This window comes from Prionailurus viverrinus, unplaced genomic scaffold, assembly GCF_022837055.1.
Source record: "Prionailurus viverrinus isolate Anna unplaced genomic scaffold, UM_Priviv_1.0 scaffold_33, whole genome shotgun sequence".
Classification (NCBI taxonomy): domain Eukaryota; kingdom Metazoa; phylum Chordata; class Mammalia; order Carnivora; family Felidae; genus Prionailurus; species Prionailurus viverrinus.
In genome coordinates, this window is record NW_025927604.1 from 8,312,810 (window position 1) to 8,331,519 (window position 18,710).

General features: G+C 54.2%; 1 protein-coding gene across 7 annotated transcripts; it reads left to right on the top strand.

Annotated features, from left to right (window-relative positions):
• Positions 1 to 1,979: 1,979 nt before the first annotated feature.
• Positions 1,980 to 17,123, top strand: SLC66A3 (solute carrier family 66 member 3). Of its 7 annotated transcripts, XR_007149322.1 has the most exons (8): positions 1,980 to 2,266; positions 7,309 to 7,391; positions 7,465 to 7,534; positions 9,571 to 9,628; positions 12,123 to 12,243; positions 14,468 to 14,509; positions 15,062 to 15,221; positions 15,885 to 17,123. XR_007149322.1 is itself a non-coding variant. In XM_047845200.1 (7 exons), the coding sequence occupies exons 1-7, from the start codon at positions 2,124 to 2,126 to the stop codon at positions 15,974 to 15,976; spliced, it is 609 nt and encodes a 202-aa protein (XP_047701156.1). In that variant the 5' UTR covers positions 1,980 to 2,123; the 3' UTR covers positions 15,977 to 17,123. The 7 variants fall into 7 exon arrangements, 6 of the variants coding, with proteins under 6 accessions (XP_047701156.1, XP_047701154.1, XP_047701159.1 ...); XM_047845200.1 differs by lacking the exon at positions 15,062 to 15,221; XM_047845198.1 differs by lacking the exons at positions 9,571 to 9,628; positions 15,062 to 15,221 and having other exon boundaries at positions 7,465 to 7,635.
• The last annotated feature ends 1,587 nt before the right edge of the window (positions 17,124 to 18,710 follow it).

Sequence of the window (18,710 nt, forward strand, 5' to 3'; positions counted from 1 at the left end):
GCTTAACTTTGTCCCAACCTCAAGGATACTGTGAGTCTACCTCCTTTACCTAAACTGCCCCAAGACATATGCTGGGAATCCCACGCCAAGCTTCTGGCCGCAGTATAAACATCTGAAGGGTCTCAGGACTGAGGTTGTATTAAACGGTTTCCCTAGCAACAGCTAGCCCCTCAAGGTCCTGGAAACTGTAAACCTTGCTTCCGAAATATCTTAGAGACTTCCTTTATCCCTGTGCCCCTCCCAACCTGAGGGTATATAATGAGTTCCCCTTCAGGACCCCAGTGAGGCTCCTCCTGCCCACGGGTCCTGTCCCCGTGCTATAATAAAATCACCTTTTTTGCACCAGAGATGTCTTCAAGAATTCTTTCTTGGCGGCTGGCTCTGGACCCCTCGACCCCCACCATCACCCCAAAACTTCATCCACAGTAAATCCCCCCCATTCCCATAACCAACGCCCAAAATTCTCAGCTCACAGCTCGTCTTGTTTTGTCTACACTCCCACCCTTCCACGCAAGCCCCCAACCTTTTGAAGCAAATTCCAGACAATATTAGCTCATCTGTGGGTATTTTTCCGGAGCTCTAGAAGATGAGAATTAAACACACACACTCTTTATTTTCCTCTTAAAAGTTTCCTTCTGGGAGCGCCTGGGTGGCTCAGTCGGTGAAGCCACCGACCTCGGCTCAGGTCATGGTCTCATGGTCTGTGGGTTCGAGCCCCACGTCGGGCTCTGTGCTGACAGCTCGGAGCCTGGAGCCTGCTTCGGATTCTGTGTCTCCTCCTCTCTCTGCCCCTCACCCACTCACGCTCTGTCTCTCTCTCTCTCTCTCGAAAATAAACTTGAAAAAAATTTTAAAAAAGTTTCCTTCCGAACATCCTGTTTCCCTTAGCTTAGAAGGACTCGATACCTGTTTTTCTTCTTCCAGGGTAAGGTTTTTGATGGCCAGGTGAGGACTGGAGGCGCAGGGACAGAAGGAAAGCCTGGAAGCCTGGCTGAGGTTCACGGTGCCAAACCAGCCACCGTGGATTCTGGCGCTGCATTTTTGTGGCTTTTTGCTGCTCCATGACCGGGACCTGCTTCTGCGATTCTGACAGCTTGGAGAACACACCCCGCCCCTTCATTTTCTGCCGCGTCTACCTTCTTTGATCACAGAATCTATTTAACCGCCTTAAGAAAAAACGTTCCCTCTGAAGTGGTGAAGGGCGGGACTTCCAGGGGCCTGGAGGGCTAAGGCCCGGGTGGCGGGGAGGGGCGCTCCCCCCCCCCCTCAGCTTCGGGAAAGGGCAGGAAGTGAGCCGACCCCGGGCCGTTCTGGCCCCTCAGTGACCCCTCAGTGACGGCCAAAGCCTGTGTCCCCAGGCAAAACGAAGAGGACGCACGTAAACGAAGTTGGGTCCTTAACGTCCTTCCAAGTCTGCATCTCTGAAATGCATAGTCAGAAAAACGAAGAAAGGAAGGCGCTTAGGGAGTGCAAAACCCCAACACCACGGTCCAGCCCCCCGTGAGGGGGTGCACGTCCGCCCTCCCGGGATTCAGCCTGTACCCACCCAACCCTCGGGAAAGCGGAACCGTCTGGGGGGGGTCTCGGGCAGCTCGGCACCCCGCGGCGCGTCCGGTCTGCGGAGGGCACCGCCCAGCGGCCGCCCCGGGACAGGGCGGGGCCGGGGCGGGGCCGGAGGCGGAGCGGGCAGAAGGGGCGGAGCGCTCCCCGACTGGGCGGCCCCGGGGCGGGGTCCCGGCGAGACCCGCACTAGGTGGACGGCGGGGTCCGCGGTGGTGAGGGGCGAACGCCGGCGGGGTCGGGAGCGGAGATCCGGACGGAGGAGCGGACCCCGGGCGAGGGTGGACCCGAGGCGGACCTGGGGAGGGGGCGGGGCAGGGGAGAGGAGCACGGGCGGGGCGGGGCAGGGCGAGGGAGGGGGCGGAGATCCGGGCGGAGGAGCGGACCCCGACAGGGCGGGCCCCGGCGGGGCGGCCCAGGGCGTGGGCGTGGGTGCCCAGGGAAGGCGGAAGGACTCGGCGCCTGCGGAGGCCCAGCGCTGAGCCGTTCCCCCTCCCTCGCGCCGCGGCCGCCTCCGCCGAGCCCCCAAGCCCGGAGCCGGAGCCCCCAGCCCCGCCGGCGCCATGGAGAAGCTGCTGCTGTTGTTCTGCAACTGGAGCACGCTGGGCGTGTGCGCCGCGCTCAAGCTGCCGCAGATCTCCGCGGTGCTGGCGGCGCGCAGCGCGCGGGGCATCAGCCTCCCGAGTTTACTTCTGGAGCTGGCGGGGTAAGGCCGGGGCGGCGGGGGCGGCTGCCCTCCCCGCTCGCCTCTGCGGCCTGGGCGGCCCGGGAGCTCAGGAGCGCGCCGTGGGTCTAAGTAGGGCCGGGGAGCGGGGCCGAAAGCGCCCGGCCGCTGGGGGGCACTTGCCGGGGCCGCTCGCCTCCCCTGTTTATTTGCCGCTCCCCGCACGGACTGCGCGTGCCCAGCTTACAGATGGGGGAAACCGACCCCTGGCCAGGCCCTCACCCCGCCCGTTAGCCGCAGCGCAACCGCGCGGCTTGGAACTAGGCCATTTGCACCTGAGGCCCTCTGATACACGTCCGCCCTGAGTTCCCCCTCCCCCCGCCGATACCCCTTAGCTCGGGTCTCGGTTTCCTCGCGTGTAAAGCGAGGCGTTGATCCTCCGCCTTTAGAAAGTTAACACCTGGGTTGGGAGGATTCCGAGAATGGGGGCTCTTTGGAGGAAGGGGAGAAAGACGAATCGGGCCAGAGCCAGCCAGAGAGGAGCCAGTGCCGCTGGGAGAGCGCTTATCCATCAGAAATTCGGAGTGGATGCCTTGACTCAGTATTTAAAGATGTAAGCGCGAAAAGCAGAGTTCTAAAACTCGGTTGGGAGGCCTCGAATTGGTGGCAGAGCGGGGCACGTGAAGCCCGGGAGTCTGCCCGCGAGTCTGCCCGCGAGTCCCTGGCAAGGCCGGTCCTCCCCACTTTGCTCCTCGCCGCCCCCCTCCCCCCGCCCCCAACCGGGTTATCACACGGCGACCGCGCGGGCGGGTCCTCGGCGGAAGCACGACCCGGGGGGGCCTGGGCTGGAAAGTAGCCTGGGACGAGGGAGGGAGAAGAAGACCTCGGGGTGGGGGAGGTGGGGGGTCCTGCGCCCGGCGCGCCCAGCGGGGGAGATGCTTTATCAAGAGAGTCGGCCGACTGGCGGATGTGTGACCCGGCTCTGATTTGCAAACGACCCCACAACACTGGGACCCCCCCCCCCCTCCCCCAGGCTGGATAGCGAGGATTGGAGAGTTCTCCACCGCCTCGAAGTGGCCGCCGCGTCAGTTCGGGTGGGGATGAGAGAGGGGGAGGAGCGGTGGGGGAGTGTCCGGGAGGGTGTGGACGGCCTGGGGCTGGGCCACGGTTTTTAACGGGTCCCTGAGCCTGGGAAGGTGGGGCTGGCCCATTGCGGGGTGAGTGGAAGTCAGACGGATGCCCAAGGAAGCGAGTCGGGAGCCTGCCCACACGCTACATACAACCCGGCAGGCGCTGCCAGCAGGTGTCGGCTGTCACTCTATCCAACCGTGCACCTCGGCAACACCTGCCCTCCTGGCAATGGACGTGGGCTCGCGTGGGCGGGGGAGCCGGAGTCGGCGCGGGAGGCGGCCTCGGGCGTGTCCCGCGGGGATCGCCGTGCAGGCGGAGGGCCGGCCGGCCTGCCGCTCACGCTTCGTGGAGGGCCAGGCACGCAGGCTGCTGTGTGCGCGTGGCTGTGTCTAGGCCCGGCCGGATTCCACCCTCTCCCCGAAGCTGGAAGTGATCAGGTGCTCCCTCCGCTGGATTCCGAGGTTTTATCTACACCTCGCTTTATCTTACTAGTGGGTCTGTGTGTTGGCGCTATTTTACTCGCTCCTCAGGGCGCCCTAGGGAGTAAGCATTGTTTTCATCCCCAGAGAATAGTAGCCTGAGGCGGAGGAAGTGACGCACCGTGCCCAAGTTCACCGGCAGCAGCTGGGCCCTAGGTTTCACCCGGGCCTGGCCCTTTCCATCCTGAAGCCTGGCGCACCCCCGCTCTCCACACTCACTGGGTTTTTCCGCTTCCTAGACTCGTCAGCAATATCGTGGGTGGGGGGAGCGGGTTGGCAACACCCTGCCCCCTTCCCTTTTCCTTCCCCAGCCTTCGCTGGTGAGGGCCCTGGAGAAGCTGGGGGCACCGCAGGCCTGCCTGTGCCTGGTGCCCGCCTTGCCCGCCTGCCCACCAGCGCCCCCTACCGGGCCAGGAGCAGGGTAGCAGCCAGAATTCCGGCAGACAGAACCCGGAGGGCATTGCCATCTGGGGGACCCTTTGGCGTCCTGGGAAGCAAAAGCCAGAATAAATTTCTTGGGGGACGTCTACCTGCCTTGGGTCCTGATCTGTTAACGCTGAAAGCCCATTTTTGAGAGAACCGGGTCAATGGGAGCATAAGCTGTATCTTAGACCAGAAAATGGCTTTGAATGCGCATCGGTGTGAAGTTCAAGAAAATGCCTGGATTTTAGAAATGCCTCCCGACGTGTGCAGGGCGACAGCCACACGCCCGCGTCAGCAAAGAAAAGGAGCTGACCAAACCTCCACTGGAGGCCCCACGTTTAGTGAGGGGGAGGCCTGCAGGGCAGACGAAGCTGGCTCAGCCGGCTGGGGGAGGGGGAGGCTGGCTGCGGGTCGCACGGTGTCTGGCGCAGAAGGCGGCACAGACGGGACCCCAGGCAGCCGGGGGGGGGGGGGGGGGGTGCGCCCTGCCAGCAGACTGCTCATTTTCTCCGTTGCTGGAACAGGTGTCCCAGACAGGTTCCGGGGAGGGGAAGCGGGGAGGAAGTTGGCAGGAAGTGCATAGCAGGCACCTCTCTGCCCAGGCTGTGCCAGCCTGACGTTCCGCCTCCCCCCGCCCCCGCCCGCGCCCGGGTTCCCCGGCTGATGGGAGCGCGCCTGTCTCAGCAGCTCCAACACCCCTCCTTCCAGGCATCCCTCCTGCTCTGCCCCCTTGTGCCCTCCTGGGTTCCAGACACAGTTCTCCTCTCTGCACCTGCTCTGGAACCTTCCGTGGATGGGTTTTCAGACTCCCGATTCAGCCCTCCGCCCAGACAAGACAGCCCCGGGGGGGGGGGGGGGGGGGGGTGACCCTGCTTCCGCTCCCCAGGCCCAGCAGGCCGACTTCTGGTGTCTGGCTAAAGATTCCTTTGGAAGAGGCTCCAGCGGCTCTCGAGCCGCTGCCTCTGTGAGCACATGTGTCGTTTTTCGTTCAGACCTCTAGCCTGTGTGTGGAGGAAGGAAACTCCAGTCACTTTGCAGAGCGGACCAGGAATACCAACAGGTGTGTGGGGCCGCGGGTCAGACACCGTTCGGCCTGACTTTATTGTAAGGAGGGTTCTAATGTATTACTTTTTGATGAAAAGAAGGACATTAAAAATCAAAGAAGGACACCTAACTGCCCCCAGGCCACAGGAGTGACAGATGGTTGTCCTTGGACGTTTGGATCCCCGAGAGAGAGCAAGAGAGAGAGCGCGCGTGCACACTGCAGCCTGGCCACCCGGCCCCCCTGGAGGGCCACGGTGGGGCGGGGGTTGGTGGCAGGCACCACTGCTGGTGGCCGGGGAAACTCATGGGCTCGGCTTTGTCTTTTCCCTGAATTCTCATATGACCTTGGTTTCTTGGGCCTCAGTCTCCCCAAGTGGTCTGTAAAATGTGGAGGGCACGGTGGATGGCCGTGACCTCAGCTCTGACACCGTAGGGCTCGTGCCTGTCCTGAAGGTCTGTGGCTGCACTCTGGGGGTAGGGGGGTGCGCTCAGTGAAGAGCGAGCAGGTGGCAAAGACCCCCCCAACGCCTGCTCGGTTGTACCGCCCGCTCATTCGGCAGGGTCGTTGTCTAGGCTTCCCGAAGTGCCCGGGCCCCGCTGGCTGCAGCCCTGCTCTGCAGGGGTGGGTGAGCTGAAGCTGCCCCCTCCCCTGGCCCCCTGGGCTCCCCCTCAGATGTGGACAGAAAGGTGCCGGAGGCCTGGTCTGGAGACCCCCGGGCTCGGGCCACCGCTGGCCTCCCCCCATCCTGTGACCCTCGCCCCCAGCTCAGCCAAGGTCGGAAACAGGATCAAGGGCACAGGCTCCCCAGCCCACTGGGTGCTTTGTGAACCCCCCCCCCCAGCTGAGGAAATGAGAGGGGGTTACGTCTGGATGAGTGATGGAGGCTGTGGTTCACCTGGGGATGAAACAGACTCTGAGGGGACAGCAGGGGGACTTAGGTTCTTAGGGAGCTGACTGGCTGGGCCGAGAGCTGGAGAGGCAGGAAACTCAGGCCTTTTGTCCCGACAAGGGTCTGGTCCTGGGGTTTTTACTTGCCACTCCCCACCCCCCACCCCCAAATTCCAGCCTCTCAGAACTAGAATTTTCTTTTTTCTTTTCTATTCTCTTTTTTCCTTTCTTTCTTTCTTCTTTTTCTTTCTTCTTTTTTTCTTTTCTTCTCTTTTCTATTTTTCTTCTCTTTTCTTTTTTCTTCTTTTCTTCTCTTCTTTTCTTTTTTCTTTTTTCTTTGCTTCTCTTTTCTTTTTTCTTTCTTTTCTTCTCTTCTTTTTTCTTCTTTCTTTTCTTTGCTTCTCTTTTTTCTTTCTTTCCTTCCTTCCTTCCTTCCTTCCTTCCTTCCTTCCTTCCTCATTTATTTTGAGAGAGACAACAACATTGCGAGTGGTGGAGGGGCAGAGAGAAGGGGAGAGAGGGAATCCCAAGCAGGCTCCCCGCCACCAGCACAGAGCCTGTCGTGGGGCCTGAACCCATGAAACCGTGAGATCACGACCTGAGCCGAAACCAAGAGTCGGACGCCCAACTGACTGAGCCACCCAGGCGGCCCTCAGAACTGGAATTCTCTTAAGGAACTGACGACTGTTCGTGCCTCTCGACCACTGCTCCTCCTTGACGGGGAGCACTCTGGATGGCCGCAGGGATCATCCAGGTGGCTGCTCCCCGGCTCAGGGCGGGCCAGCCTGGGGCCAGAAGCGCCGTCTCTTCTCGTCCTGGCCTGCCGCTCGGACCTCAGTGAAACTCACTTGTGCCACCATCTCCGGGGACTTGGCAGTGACCACGTGCACCACGCCCAGCTCCCAGTCAGTCCCGGATGCTCGAAAAGCTGCGGACAGTATTAAGTTACCGTCCCACGCTCTGTGTGCGAAATCTCCCCCCACCCCCTGACGTTTCCAGGTGCCAACCAGCAGGTCCAGGGTTTTGCACACGAACCCGGGCTCCTGGGCGCTGGCCGGGCCTCCCCGCCTCCCTGTGCTGGGCCGGCCCCAGCTCAGACGCTCCCCCTCTCTCCCCAGTTTCCTGGTGTTTCTCCGGTACCAGTGTTACTATGAGTACCCGCTGCTGACCTACCTGGAGTATCCCATTCTCATCGCACAAGGTAACCGGCCCCTCGGACCCCCTCCGTGTCGGGCAACAGCCCTCCCGCCTCCCTCACAGCCTTTCTCTTTCAGACGTCCTCCTCCTGCTGTGTGCCTTCCATTTCAACGGGAACGTGAAAGGAGCAGCCCCGTACATGGCCGTGTATCCTTTTCGTTGTCCAGGGATCCGACGGGACTGGGGAGTCAGGTGCTTTTGCCAGATCTGCGTTCTTGTGGTCAAACTGAAAAAGATCCCCAATGCGCGTGAGTGAATAGGTACCCTGCCCGGGGCCTCCCCCCACCCCGAGCCCCGGGCACCAGGCCCGTCCCAGCTTCATTCTTCAGGGGAGGCGGAGACATTTCTTCTTCCCTGAGAAAATGTCCCCAAAGTATGTGAAGTCATAATAACGGGAATGTCTGTCGTGAACCCAGAGGACACTAACGCGCCCTCTCTGCCCGACAGTGTGGGCGTGCGGGTTCTGGACGGCTGGTTCAAAGCGAAAATCGTGGCCAAGACATTAGAAGGGTCCTGGTGGTGGCGGGTGGGCGGGGCATCTGGTCGTGACACAGACCTATGCTCACTCACGGTGCCTCTTCTGTGAACAGGGGCCGGGCTCTTGTTTTGGTTCTGTAAACCTTCAGAGGTTCTCTTGGGAATTCGCGGTCCTTAAAAAGCCAGGAAGGCCTTTCCAGTGGCAGCCAGTTAATGCGGCCGTGTCTGCGAAGTGACCCGAGCGGGTTACTTGTACACCCGTAGGGTGGAGGAGAGAGGGAGGGCACCCTTCCTGTCTGCGCTGGGCTGGGCGCCTTGGGACGTGGAGGCTGGGGGACACCTGCTGCGCCCACCCCCTGGGTGTTCGTGGGCACAGGCCGGGAGCTCCCTAAGCTGCAGTCGTCCTGTCCCGTCCCGCCTGTGAGATGACACAGTCATGCCTGCCTTGTGGTAAGGATCACAGTACCAGGAGCACAGGACAAGCTGAGCAAGCGGCAGCCTCACGGCGGCTGTCCGACTGGGCGGCTGTGTAGGGAGGGGACTGAGTCCTGACGCCCTGCTGTCTGTACCCACCCTTCCCACTCAGCTTCTCTCTGCGCAGCTCTGCCCAGCCGGTAAAAGGGTCTTGAAAACAGTACTTTGAAGATGAAAAGCGTCGTGTCGTTTACTGTTTAAATAAAATACGACAATTTACCTTTGTACGGGTGGTGAGGCTGTGGACTGCAAAAGCTGGGCAGCTCCCTGGATGAGCGGGATACTTATAACCTCCTTCTGTGAGTGGTGATGAGCCAGAAGTAGGGCTACCATAGTAACTGATTTTTTTTTTTTAAGCATAAGTATGTCCCAAATATTGCATGGGTCATACTATACTAAGAGACTATTTTTGTTGGTCTGAAAATTCAAATTTAACCGGGTGCCTTCTGTTTAAGAAACTGAGTTAGAGTGTTCTAAAAACAAGATTTCATCTGCCTAGGTTCCAGCTGCCGTTCTGGCGTTGACCAGGTTGCCAGGAATTCGTTCTAGTCACACCGGGCATTGTCTCTTTCGATCCCTCCATTTAAGTAACGTCGTTCATTATAATCGTAGCGCGTTGGGTCCCTGTGATGTGCACCGAGGCACTGAGGGGGGTAGATGGGGCAAAGGAATGTTAAGACTGTTTTGCGGATAAGCAAACCAAGGTCAAAAGAAGGAATGGGACTTGCCCAAGGTCACAGCAGAGGCTGGTGGTCATCCCCTCACCCGCCCGGCTTCTGGAGCCGGACTTTCTGTGCTTTTTGCCGCCTCACTGGGCGTGATGAAAATCTGCTTTCGTTCCTCCTGTCCCCACCTGGGTTTGCACTGGGGTTAGCAGGAAAGGGGGAAAGAGAGTTTCACGTGACCCCAGTTTTGCAGAACGTGCCTGCCCTATAAAGTTGAGCTGCTCCTTTAAATGCTTCACTTTTGACATCACCCTGGAGAGGTCTGCATGGCGGGGAAGGAAGTGGGCGGGCAGAATCGTTTGGAAGCACAAAGGCAGGGCGCTTGGCAGTTTTCTTCTGTGATCTGCTGTTACGTTGAGCTATTTTCGTCTTCTCCGAATCGGACCGGTCCTCGCAGAGCCTTTCCCAGGTTGGCTTATGTGCGTCACCTCCGTGCTCTTGGCGTGTCCCCACGGGCGCGGGGTGGGGGGCGGCCGAGCCGCTGCTGTCTCCCTTAGCGCTCGGTAGATTTGTGGCCTCGTGGTTCGTCCTTCCCCTGCAGAAGTGGATCATAGATCTGGCCATGGTAAGTGCATCGCCCCTGGAGAAGAGAGACCACCGTTCCTGCAAAGAACTTGATGGGCCGAGTGTTTAACCTGCTTATTGAAGGATAAGGGGGTGAAAGCGCAGTCCTAGCCCGATGTTACAAGGCGTTAGTCTCACTCAGGCGTTTGGTAACATTTTCTTACTTCCTTTTTGGGGGGGCCATAGAGCACCTGGCTGGGGAGGTAATTAACAGCAACAGAACGAGCAATGGTGGTAGAATGAGCCTAAAATAGCGAGCTTCTTATCAGGTTAATGATTACACATTGGCTACATACTCATTTTTTTTTTAATTTTTTAATGTTTTTTTTTTAATTTATTTTTGAGAGAGAGAGAGAGAGAGAGAGAGACAAAGCATGAGTGGGGGAGGGGCAGAGACAGAGAGAGGGAGACAGAATCGGAAGCAGGCTCCAGGCTCTGAGCTGTCAGCAGAGTCCGACGCGGGGCTTGAACTCACGAACTGCGAGATCGCGACCTGAGCCGAAGTCAGAGGCTTAATCGGCTGAGCCACCCACGGGCCCCATACTCATGATTTTTTTTTTTTACCTTTGCCCCTCTCCCCCGCCCCCCGAAACATTTTTGTCCTTGGAAAACGGTTAGCCCCGTGCGTTTATCCTACCTTGGGTAAGACCCCAAAGTCCCGTAGTGTGAGAATAGGGCTCTGAGCGTGGGTCGGGGAGCATTTGAGCCCAGATCCTCTCTCCAAAGTGACTGGATTCTGCTTCTCCACCCAAAGGGAGAAGGTGGTCACACCCAGGCTCATGAACTTCACCACCCCCTCCCCAGCGTCTTGGCTGTGACCCTTGCTTGGAAGGGTGTTACATTCCAACCTTGTGACCTACGGGGAGCAAATGGGCAGGGTTTTAGCATAAATATGTCCCAAATATTGCACGGGACGTACCTATGCTAGAAATTACTTGTTGTTGATCTGAAATTCAAGTTTCCCCGGGCGTCGTGTATTTTTATTTGCGAAATCTTTCCGGGCCTTGGTTATGAAGACTCCTTCTTCTTGATGCCGAAGATGGCATTTCCTCCTGAAGACAGATCCGGTGGAAGGTCCAGCAGACGCGGTTAGCGTATCTGCTCGGCAGTGGCCTTCCCCCTGACACGCGTGGACAGGGCCCTACCTAAGTCCTCGTGCCCAGGCTTTCCGAGGCCCGGTCCTCCGTGCTCTCGGTCCCGACCCGACTCCCCACCGGCCGGGGCTGCAGACGCCGTCTTCCCACCTGGCGTCAGTCGTCCGAGCCGTGTGCTCCTGGCGTGACCTGTCTTCGGATCTGAACGCAGGCCCTTGCTCTCTGCCTGGAGTGCTCACTCGCCCGGACTTCTCCACAGTCCTCCTATGTCCCAGCCGCTCCTTCCCTCCTCCGCCTTTACCAGGACATGTTGCTGTAACCCAATAAGAACGGGTCAAGGGCCAGCCCCGCGACAGGTGCGGGGGACCGAGCAGAGCCAGACCCGATGCCCCACCCCCCACCCAGTCATGTTGCTTTCCTCCTGAGGGTCGGAAGTTAAACGGGCTGCTCCGGTCAAGGACACCAGCCACTTGCATTCGAGCTGGAGCCAATGGCGCTTGCTGGTCCTCACCTTGGCCTCTCTGTATCATTTGCTGCCCCAGCTCAGGATTCCCCCTTGGATCCTTTGGTTCTCTTGACTTCCGGGGCGCCTTGCCCCTGGTGTCCCCTCCACCTACAGCACCGGGCCGGGCCCCGCTCGCCGGGGAGGGCGCTGTGGCGCCGCAGGCCAACTCGTGGTGGTCTCTTACCTCGTGGGGCAGTAGAGGACCTGAGCGCAGCCCCTCAAGGACTGGTTGGAATAGCTAGAAATTCAGAGCCTGTGTGCCTCGCCTGCTGCTTGGACTTGATGAGTCTGTGTGTTCAAAGCAGCATGGTTTTCCCCAGGCTCTAAAACACCCTATCTCTCTATCATCTGTCTATCCGTCATCTATCCACCCATCTGTCCATCTATCCATCCATCATCTATCTTATCTATCTACTTATCTATCCATACACCTCTCTTATCTATCTTATCTCTCCGTCTATCCATGCACCCACCCATCTACCTTATGTATCCATCCATCTTATCTCTCTATCCATTCATCCATCTATCTTCTCTATCCATCTATCTTATCTCTCTCTCTCTCTCTCTCTCTCTCTCTCTCTCTCTCTGTCTCTCTCGTCTGCTTCTGTTGGCAGGTGGTCAGATGGATGAGCCTTTGTGGCCATGCAGTGATCCTTACTCCCACCTCCGCACCAGCTGCACGCCCACCAGTTACCCACTGAACAGTGGGATTGGTGCATTTATGTAAACCAGCATCTCGCTGCTGCCTGCTTTTTCACCGAACCCGGGCTTTGTCCTTGCACAAACCGGTTGTCTCTTGTGCTGACAGTTTGGCTTCAGAAGCGCGCTCAGTACATGGCGCTCTTGTTTCTTCAACTGAGGGACTCCTAACTTTCTCATGTTTTGCCTGCAAACAGAATCTAAGTACTTTCATCAGCGTGGCCAGCAAGTTTGCTCAGCTCCAGTACCTGTGGAAGACCAGGGACTCAGGCACCGTGAGCGCCCTCACCTGGAGCCTCGCTGCATACACCTGTGCAAGTAAGAGCCAGACGCCGTCCCCCCCCCCCCCCCCCCCCCACCATCACGGTCCCACAAGCTTTAATCCTTTGCACACAGAACCTCCAAGTGGATCCATATTTATGATTCTGATGGCACGCAGGCTACTTTCCAGTCTCTGCAAGATCCCTATTCCACTTGCTAAAAACAAATGTGAAACACCCCTTTCTCCAAAAATCTGGCTGAACATCAACAGTCCTCTTTTGCTCTTTGAAAAGCATCAATAGGTTGATTATATTGAATCCACTAACTTGTTTTTAAAATATGACCCTTTCTGATGTAACAGAGGAGAGATGAAAAGCATACATTGGCTTTTGAGAATGAATAGACTTTTCCTGGAGCCATGTTGTTTGGTCTCAAGTTCAGAATTTCCACTGTTCATCTGGATTCTTGCAGGAACCTAAAATACATACATACACACACACACACACACACACACACACACACACACACACACATATATACACACACACACGTCACATACACATATATATACATATATATGTATATATATACACACACGCTAATTTAGGTAGAAAACTTTAAAAATTCAGGGCTATGACGTTACTTAGATTTATTAGTTTTAGGTATTTGAACTATGCTTCATGTTTCTTCTGTGTATTAATGGACCGATTTCTCCATCAGGGGTTTCTGGAAGAGGTCTTTACGTCCCAAGTTATGTAAAATTAAGGCTTCTTGGGTTTTATTTTTTGCTTGAGATGTTGAAGTGTTATGATATATATATATATAGTTATGAAATATATATACATGTATACATGTATATGTATATAGGTGTATATATATATATATATATATGTATATATATGTTTCTGGAATTGCTGATTTGATATATTACTTATTAGCTCCCTAATTTTTACCTTCAGGTAATCTTAAGTGTTGTTTCTTAAATTTTCTTGTAGGAGATCTTCGGAACTTGTAACTTTAAAGACCATGTATTACATTTCCATCTGTTTTGCATGGTACTCTGTGCTTGAACAAGTCCTTAAATACATATTGGATACATGACAAACCGAGGATTATAACTTTATGGGGAAAAAGTGAACTGGCTTTAAACCTAATTTCCTAAATGTGTGATGTGTGAAGCAGAGGGAGAGTTTTGTGTGGGTGGGTTCGGGTCAGGAAGGAAGGGCAGGCGTGGAGTTACAGGTAGTGTCCTCGAAATCCCACGTCACATCTCCCACACGTGTCTCCTGTGGCCACGAAGGAAAGCGCTGTACCAGACAAACGAATTGAACGGAACAGTTCTAGTTAGACCTTTAGGGAAATCATTGCCCTTTGCTGGGCCTCAGTTTCCTTTACCTAGAAAATCTCTACAAAAGAAGGGGGTCAAGTTCAGTCATTTAAAAACCTTGCTTTTCGGGGTGCCTGGGTGGCACAGTCGGTTAAGCGTCCGACTTCAGCCAGGTCACGATCTCGCAGTCTGTGAGTTCGAGCCCCGCGTCGGGCTCTGGGCTGATGGCTCGGAGCCTGGAGCCTGTTTCCGATTCTGTGTCTCCCTCTCTCTCTGCCCCTCCCCCGTTCACGCTCTGTCTCTCTCTGTCCCAAAAATAAATAAACGTTGAAAAAAAAATTTTTTTAAAACCTTGCTTTTCATTAGTGGAAGCCTTTATTATTATTATTTTTTAATTTATTTATTTTGAGAGAGACGGCGTGAGTGGGGGAGGGGAGGGGCAGAGAGAGAGGGAGAGAGAGAATCCCAGGCAGGCTCCGTGCTGTCAGCACAGAGCCCGATGTGGGGCTCCAATTCATGAAGCCGTGAGATCATGACGAGCTGAAGTCGAGAGTTGGACACTTAACCGACTGAGCCACCCGAACATCTCTGTTGTTAGTAGAAGCCCATCTTTAAAGTAAACCTTACCAGAAGTCCCATACGTATGAGATTTTCCAAACGTGCTCTTTGGGGTGGGGGAGCTGTGGCTGGGCACACACCGTGGGTTCTCGGCTTCTCCCCGGTCCCTTGGGCAACACTGCTTCTGCTCTTGGGAGAGCCTCAAAACCACTGGGCTAGGACGCGTGGCTGGCTTTGAGAGGTTTTATAAAATACAGTACCAATTTGGTGTTCCGTGCTACCAAGATCTTTCAGGAACAGTTAGCATCTATTCCTGTATTTGAAATGGGAAGATGTTAGCTGAATACCGACGTAGCTGAGAAGCAAGTTGACATTGCTGAATATCTTCTCTTACAGCAAGAATAATAACAACGATAATGACCACCGGCGATCTTACGAGTAAGCGAAATCTTTTTTCTTCCCATTTTTTTGGACTGCGTGCCCTTGGTGGCTCCTTCCAAGTTGTCTTAGGGTTTCACGGGTCAGCTTGCTCCACGTACAGTTAGAGGCCACGGTGTATTCCCGGGCGTCAGCCCCCGCTTACAGGGCTGAGCACCTACTTCGTGTTCGCGCCGGGGATACGGCCTGCAGCACGAGGTCGTAGACTGCCGCCTTCGTGACGCTTCCACGCCAGCGGTGGGTGGAGACGGACGGTGCGGTCAGCACACAATTAGCTACTCGAGAATACTGGGAAATGTGTTCTGGAAAAGCAGGCCGGGAGGAGCACCTGATGGGGGAATGTGACCTGGCTGGAGGGGCCTGGGGAGGTGAATTTGAAGAGAGAGATGGCGGGACGGGGGAAGAGATGATGACAAGCCCGTGAGCGGGGGACACGTGGCTTAGCCATGGAGAGTGAACAGGAGGGCTGGGGGTGAGTGAGGACGGACTCTACTGAGGTGACAATCATTTGACCCCCCCCCCCACATCCTTGTTTTGTTTTTTTTTTTTAAGGGGGACACTGTGATGGAGGAGAAAATACGTGGGTTGATGTAAAAAGAACTTAGTAATTCCCTAGGCTGTTTTCCACTCCCCAGCCAAGCATATACATTTTTGGAAAAGAATGAAAACAAATGGTGTCACCCGTTCTATGAAGACTAGAGACATGTCCCTGGTACACATACCACTTAATTGTTCCTTGAGAAATATGGTTACAGCAGAGTGAGGCACCCCTGTCCCTTTGCAGAGACTGTATTTTGGGCTGCAACACCTTCTGTCAGCAGTGAGCAAAACACTAAAAGTACTGTGGTCAAACCATAAACTTGGGTCAAGTGGGGAAAGAGGTCTGAGTCTTTTCCGCAGGACTTGAAGAATCCTGTGTGTGGGAAGAAGAATCCAGCCGTAAGGAAACAACAAAACGAACCTACGTATTACCATTTTGGAAGATTGGGAATGTTCTAGCTATGGTTTGCTTTGTAATTAAAGTGACAGCTGTTCCTGAAAGCGATCTGTGTATCTGGGGACAATCTTTTAAGAACAGCTTAGCTGGTATCTTACAAATGTTTCACAACCACAGAGGTACATTAACTCTCCTCAGGGGAGTGTTCGTCGAGTCACTTAGGGTAAAGTGCTCTCCCCCCAGAACTATTTGGAAGCAGGGTTGTTGAAAAGTTCCCACGAGGCGGTGTTGTGAATCTTAACGTGGTAGACGGGGGTAGGGGTGGGCAGTTATTTAGGCTTTTAGGCTTCTACTTAGAGCGGTAGGGCAGGAGTGATTTTGCATTAGAACGTGAAAACAGTACTCTTTAACATACTTTTTCTTTTTGATCGATTTCAGTTCTTACACGTTTCGTGATCATGCTTGCTTTAAACGTGTGGGTAACCACCACGGTCCTTCGCTACAGGAAGACGGCGGTAAAGGCTGAATAACAGATGCGCTGCCCCTCCACACGAAGTGGATTCCTAATAACTGAACCAAAGCTCACTGCTGAATCAAGGTCTCTTATAAGTTTACTCAATTGCTTCAGAAACGCTGAATTGAAGCCAGATGTATTTTGGACAGGAGCCACTTGAACACTTGTTGAGAAATGTTGATTTCCTTCCCACTCCTCCCCTTCGTGAGGCGGAGGCAGGTCTCGGACACCTGCAAGTCGAGCAGTCAAGACAATGCTCTTCAGCTTTCAGAATCTTCTAAGAAATAAATCTTCTCTAGAGCACAAATGATTATGAACGGAGTGGGATTTTACTCAGTCAGAAGTGAAATTGTAGTAAATTACCAGGGTCACTTTCTGGGGCGGCTTTTTTTTTTTTTTTTAATTTTTTTTTCAACATTTATTTATTTTTGGGACAGAGAGAGACAGAGCATGAACGGGGGAGGGGCAGAGAGAGAGGGAGACACAGAATCGGAAACAGGCTCCAGGCTCTGAGCCATCAGCACAGAGCCCGACGCAGGGCTCGAACTCACGGACCGCGAGATCGTGACCTGGCTGAAGTCGGACGCTTAACCGACTGCACCACCCAGGCGCCCCTGGGGCGGCTTTTTTAATCTAGATGTAACAGGATGGCCTTGCTGTATCACAATACACGATAATGCCTCCTTAGGCTATAGTAAGGGTATCGAGGCAAGCAAAATCGTAATTGGCTCGAGTTTATATACCCAAGCACCGCTGTAACTTCATATAGTGCCTTTAATTCCTAAGGAAAGGTCGATTGGCTGCAGTCTCTACAGCAGTAGGATGAGGCAGTCCCGATGAACTTTCTGATTCAAGCACAATGCTGCCATCTTTAAGAGTCACACCTTTGAAAAACAAAAATGTCCACTGAAAGTAGATGCAGTAAAAGGTATTGCTGGGGTGCTGTCAACTTCTTACGGATTTTATTCTTGTTATATTCTAAACGTGATGTTAGGATTATTGGACACTGCATTTTACCATAAAAGTTTATAAACGCTAGAATTTAAAAGCTCTTTCCCTTTATAATTGAATGGCATTGTTATATGTAATAAGTAAATGGTGTTTATTAGAAAATGTTTTAGTGTCCTATGTAAGTTAAATAAATCATTCTGTAGTTTTTAAAATCCTAGTTGTCATTTTTTTATGTAAGCTCTACACTCAACGTGGAGCCTGAACTCACAACCCCGAGATCGAGTCACATGCATCTATTATTAACTGAGCCAGCCAGGCGTTCCTCACAGTTGTCAATTTAAAAAAAGTCCAAGTGAACCTTTTCTCATAGGCAATTATAATCTAACCATTAGGAATAAATACAAATTAGGTGATTTGAGTCCATTTTATTTAAATATACTTATTAGAAATTTATCATTGCTTAAAGCTTCTCCTTTAAGAAAATACTATCTTAGGGGTGCCTGGGTGGCCCTGTCAGTTGAGCGTCTGACTCTTGATTTTGGCTCAGGTCCCCATCTCATGGTTCGTGAGCTCAAGCGCCGCGTCGGGTTGCATGCTGACAGGATCCTGCCTGGGATTCTCTCTGCCTTCCCACCCCCCCCCACTCCACACTCTCTCTCTATGCCTGTCTCTCTTAAGTAAACTTAAAAAATAAAAAGAATACACACTCTTAGGTGAAGAGTTCCCCATTTTTCCCCCCTTTGGCAGAAAAGGGAACAAACATTTGAACTATTCCAGATATCCTACACACATTATCATATTTAATCCTACAACAATCCTGTAAGGAAAAGTCTCCGTTTTACAAAAGATGTAAACACTGAAGCTGAGTGAATAACCTGTCCCGGATCCAGCAGCCAGTAAGTATCCTAGATAAGAACCCACTGGTTACAGGGGCGCCTGGGTGGCTCAGGCGGTTGAGCATCCGACTTCGGCTCAGGTCATTTCGCGGTTCACGGGTTCAAGCTCTGTGTCAGGCTCTGTGCTGACAGCTGGGAGCCTGGAGCCTCTTTCGGATTCTGTGTCTCCCTCTCTCCTTCCGCCCCTCCCCCCACTCATTCTCTCTGTCAAAAATAAAACAACCAAAAAAAGAACCTACTGATTACCAAAGAAATAACTTTCTTGAAAACTACCTCTCGGGGCGCCTGGGTGGCGCAGTCGGTTAAGCGTCCGACTTCGGCCAGGTCACGATCTCGCGGTCCGTGAGTTCGAGCCCCGCGTCGGGCTCTGGGCTGATGGCTCAGAGCCTGGAGCCTGTTTCCGATTCTGTCTCCCTCTCTCTCTGCCCCTCCCCCGTTCATGCTCTGTCTCTCTCTGTCCCAAAAATAAATAAACGTTAGGGGCGCCTGGGTGGCGCAGTCGGTTGAGCGTCCGACTTCGGCCAGGTCACGATCTCGCGGTCCGTGAGTTCGAGCCCCGCGTCGGGCTCTGGGCTGATGGCTCAGAGCCTGGAGCCTGTTTCCGATTCTGTGTCTCCCTCTCTCTCTGCCCCTCCCCCGTTCATGCTCTCTGTCCCAAAAATAAACAAACGCTGAAAAAAAAAAATTAAAAAAAAGAAAACTACCTCTCAGCAAAACAGGCACTCTGCGTCTTTTCCTTATCCTGGACACTCAAATGGGATTGTTCGATTTGCAAGTCCCTCAAAATACCTAACTCAGGCCAGCAACAGACTCCTTATTGAAATTCTTTTATTTCTCCACGGACTAAAAGACATGGCTGAGCATTCACAGGTCTGTGACCTTAGTTATGATTTGTTTTGCTAC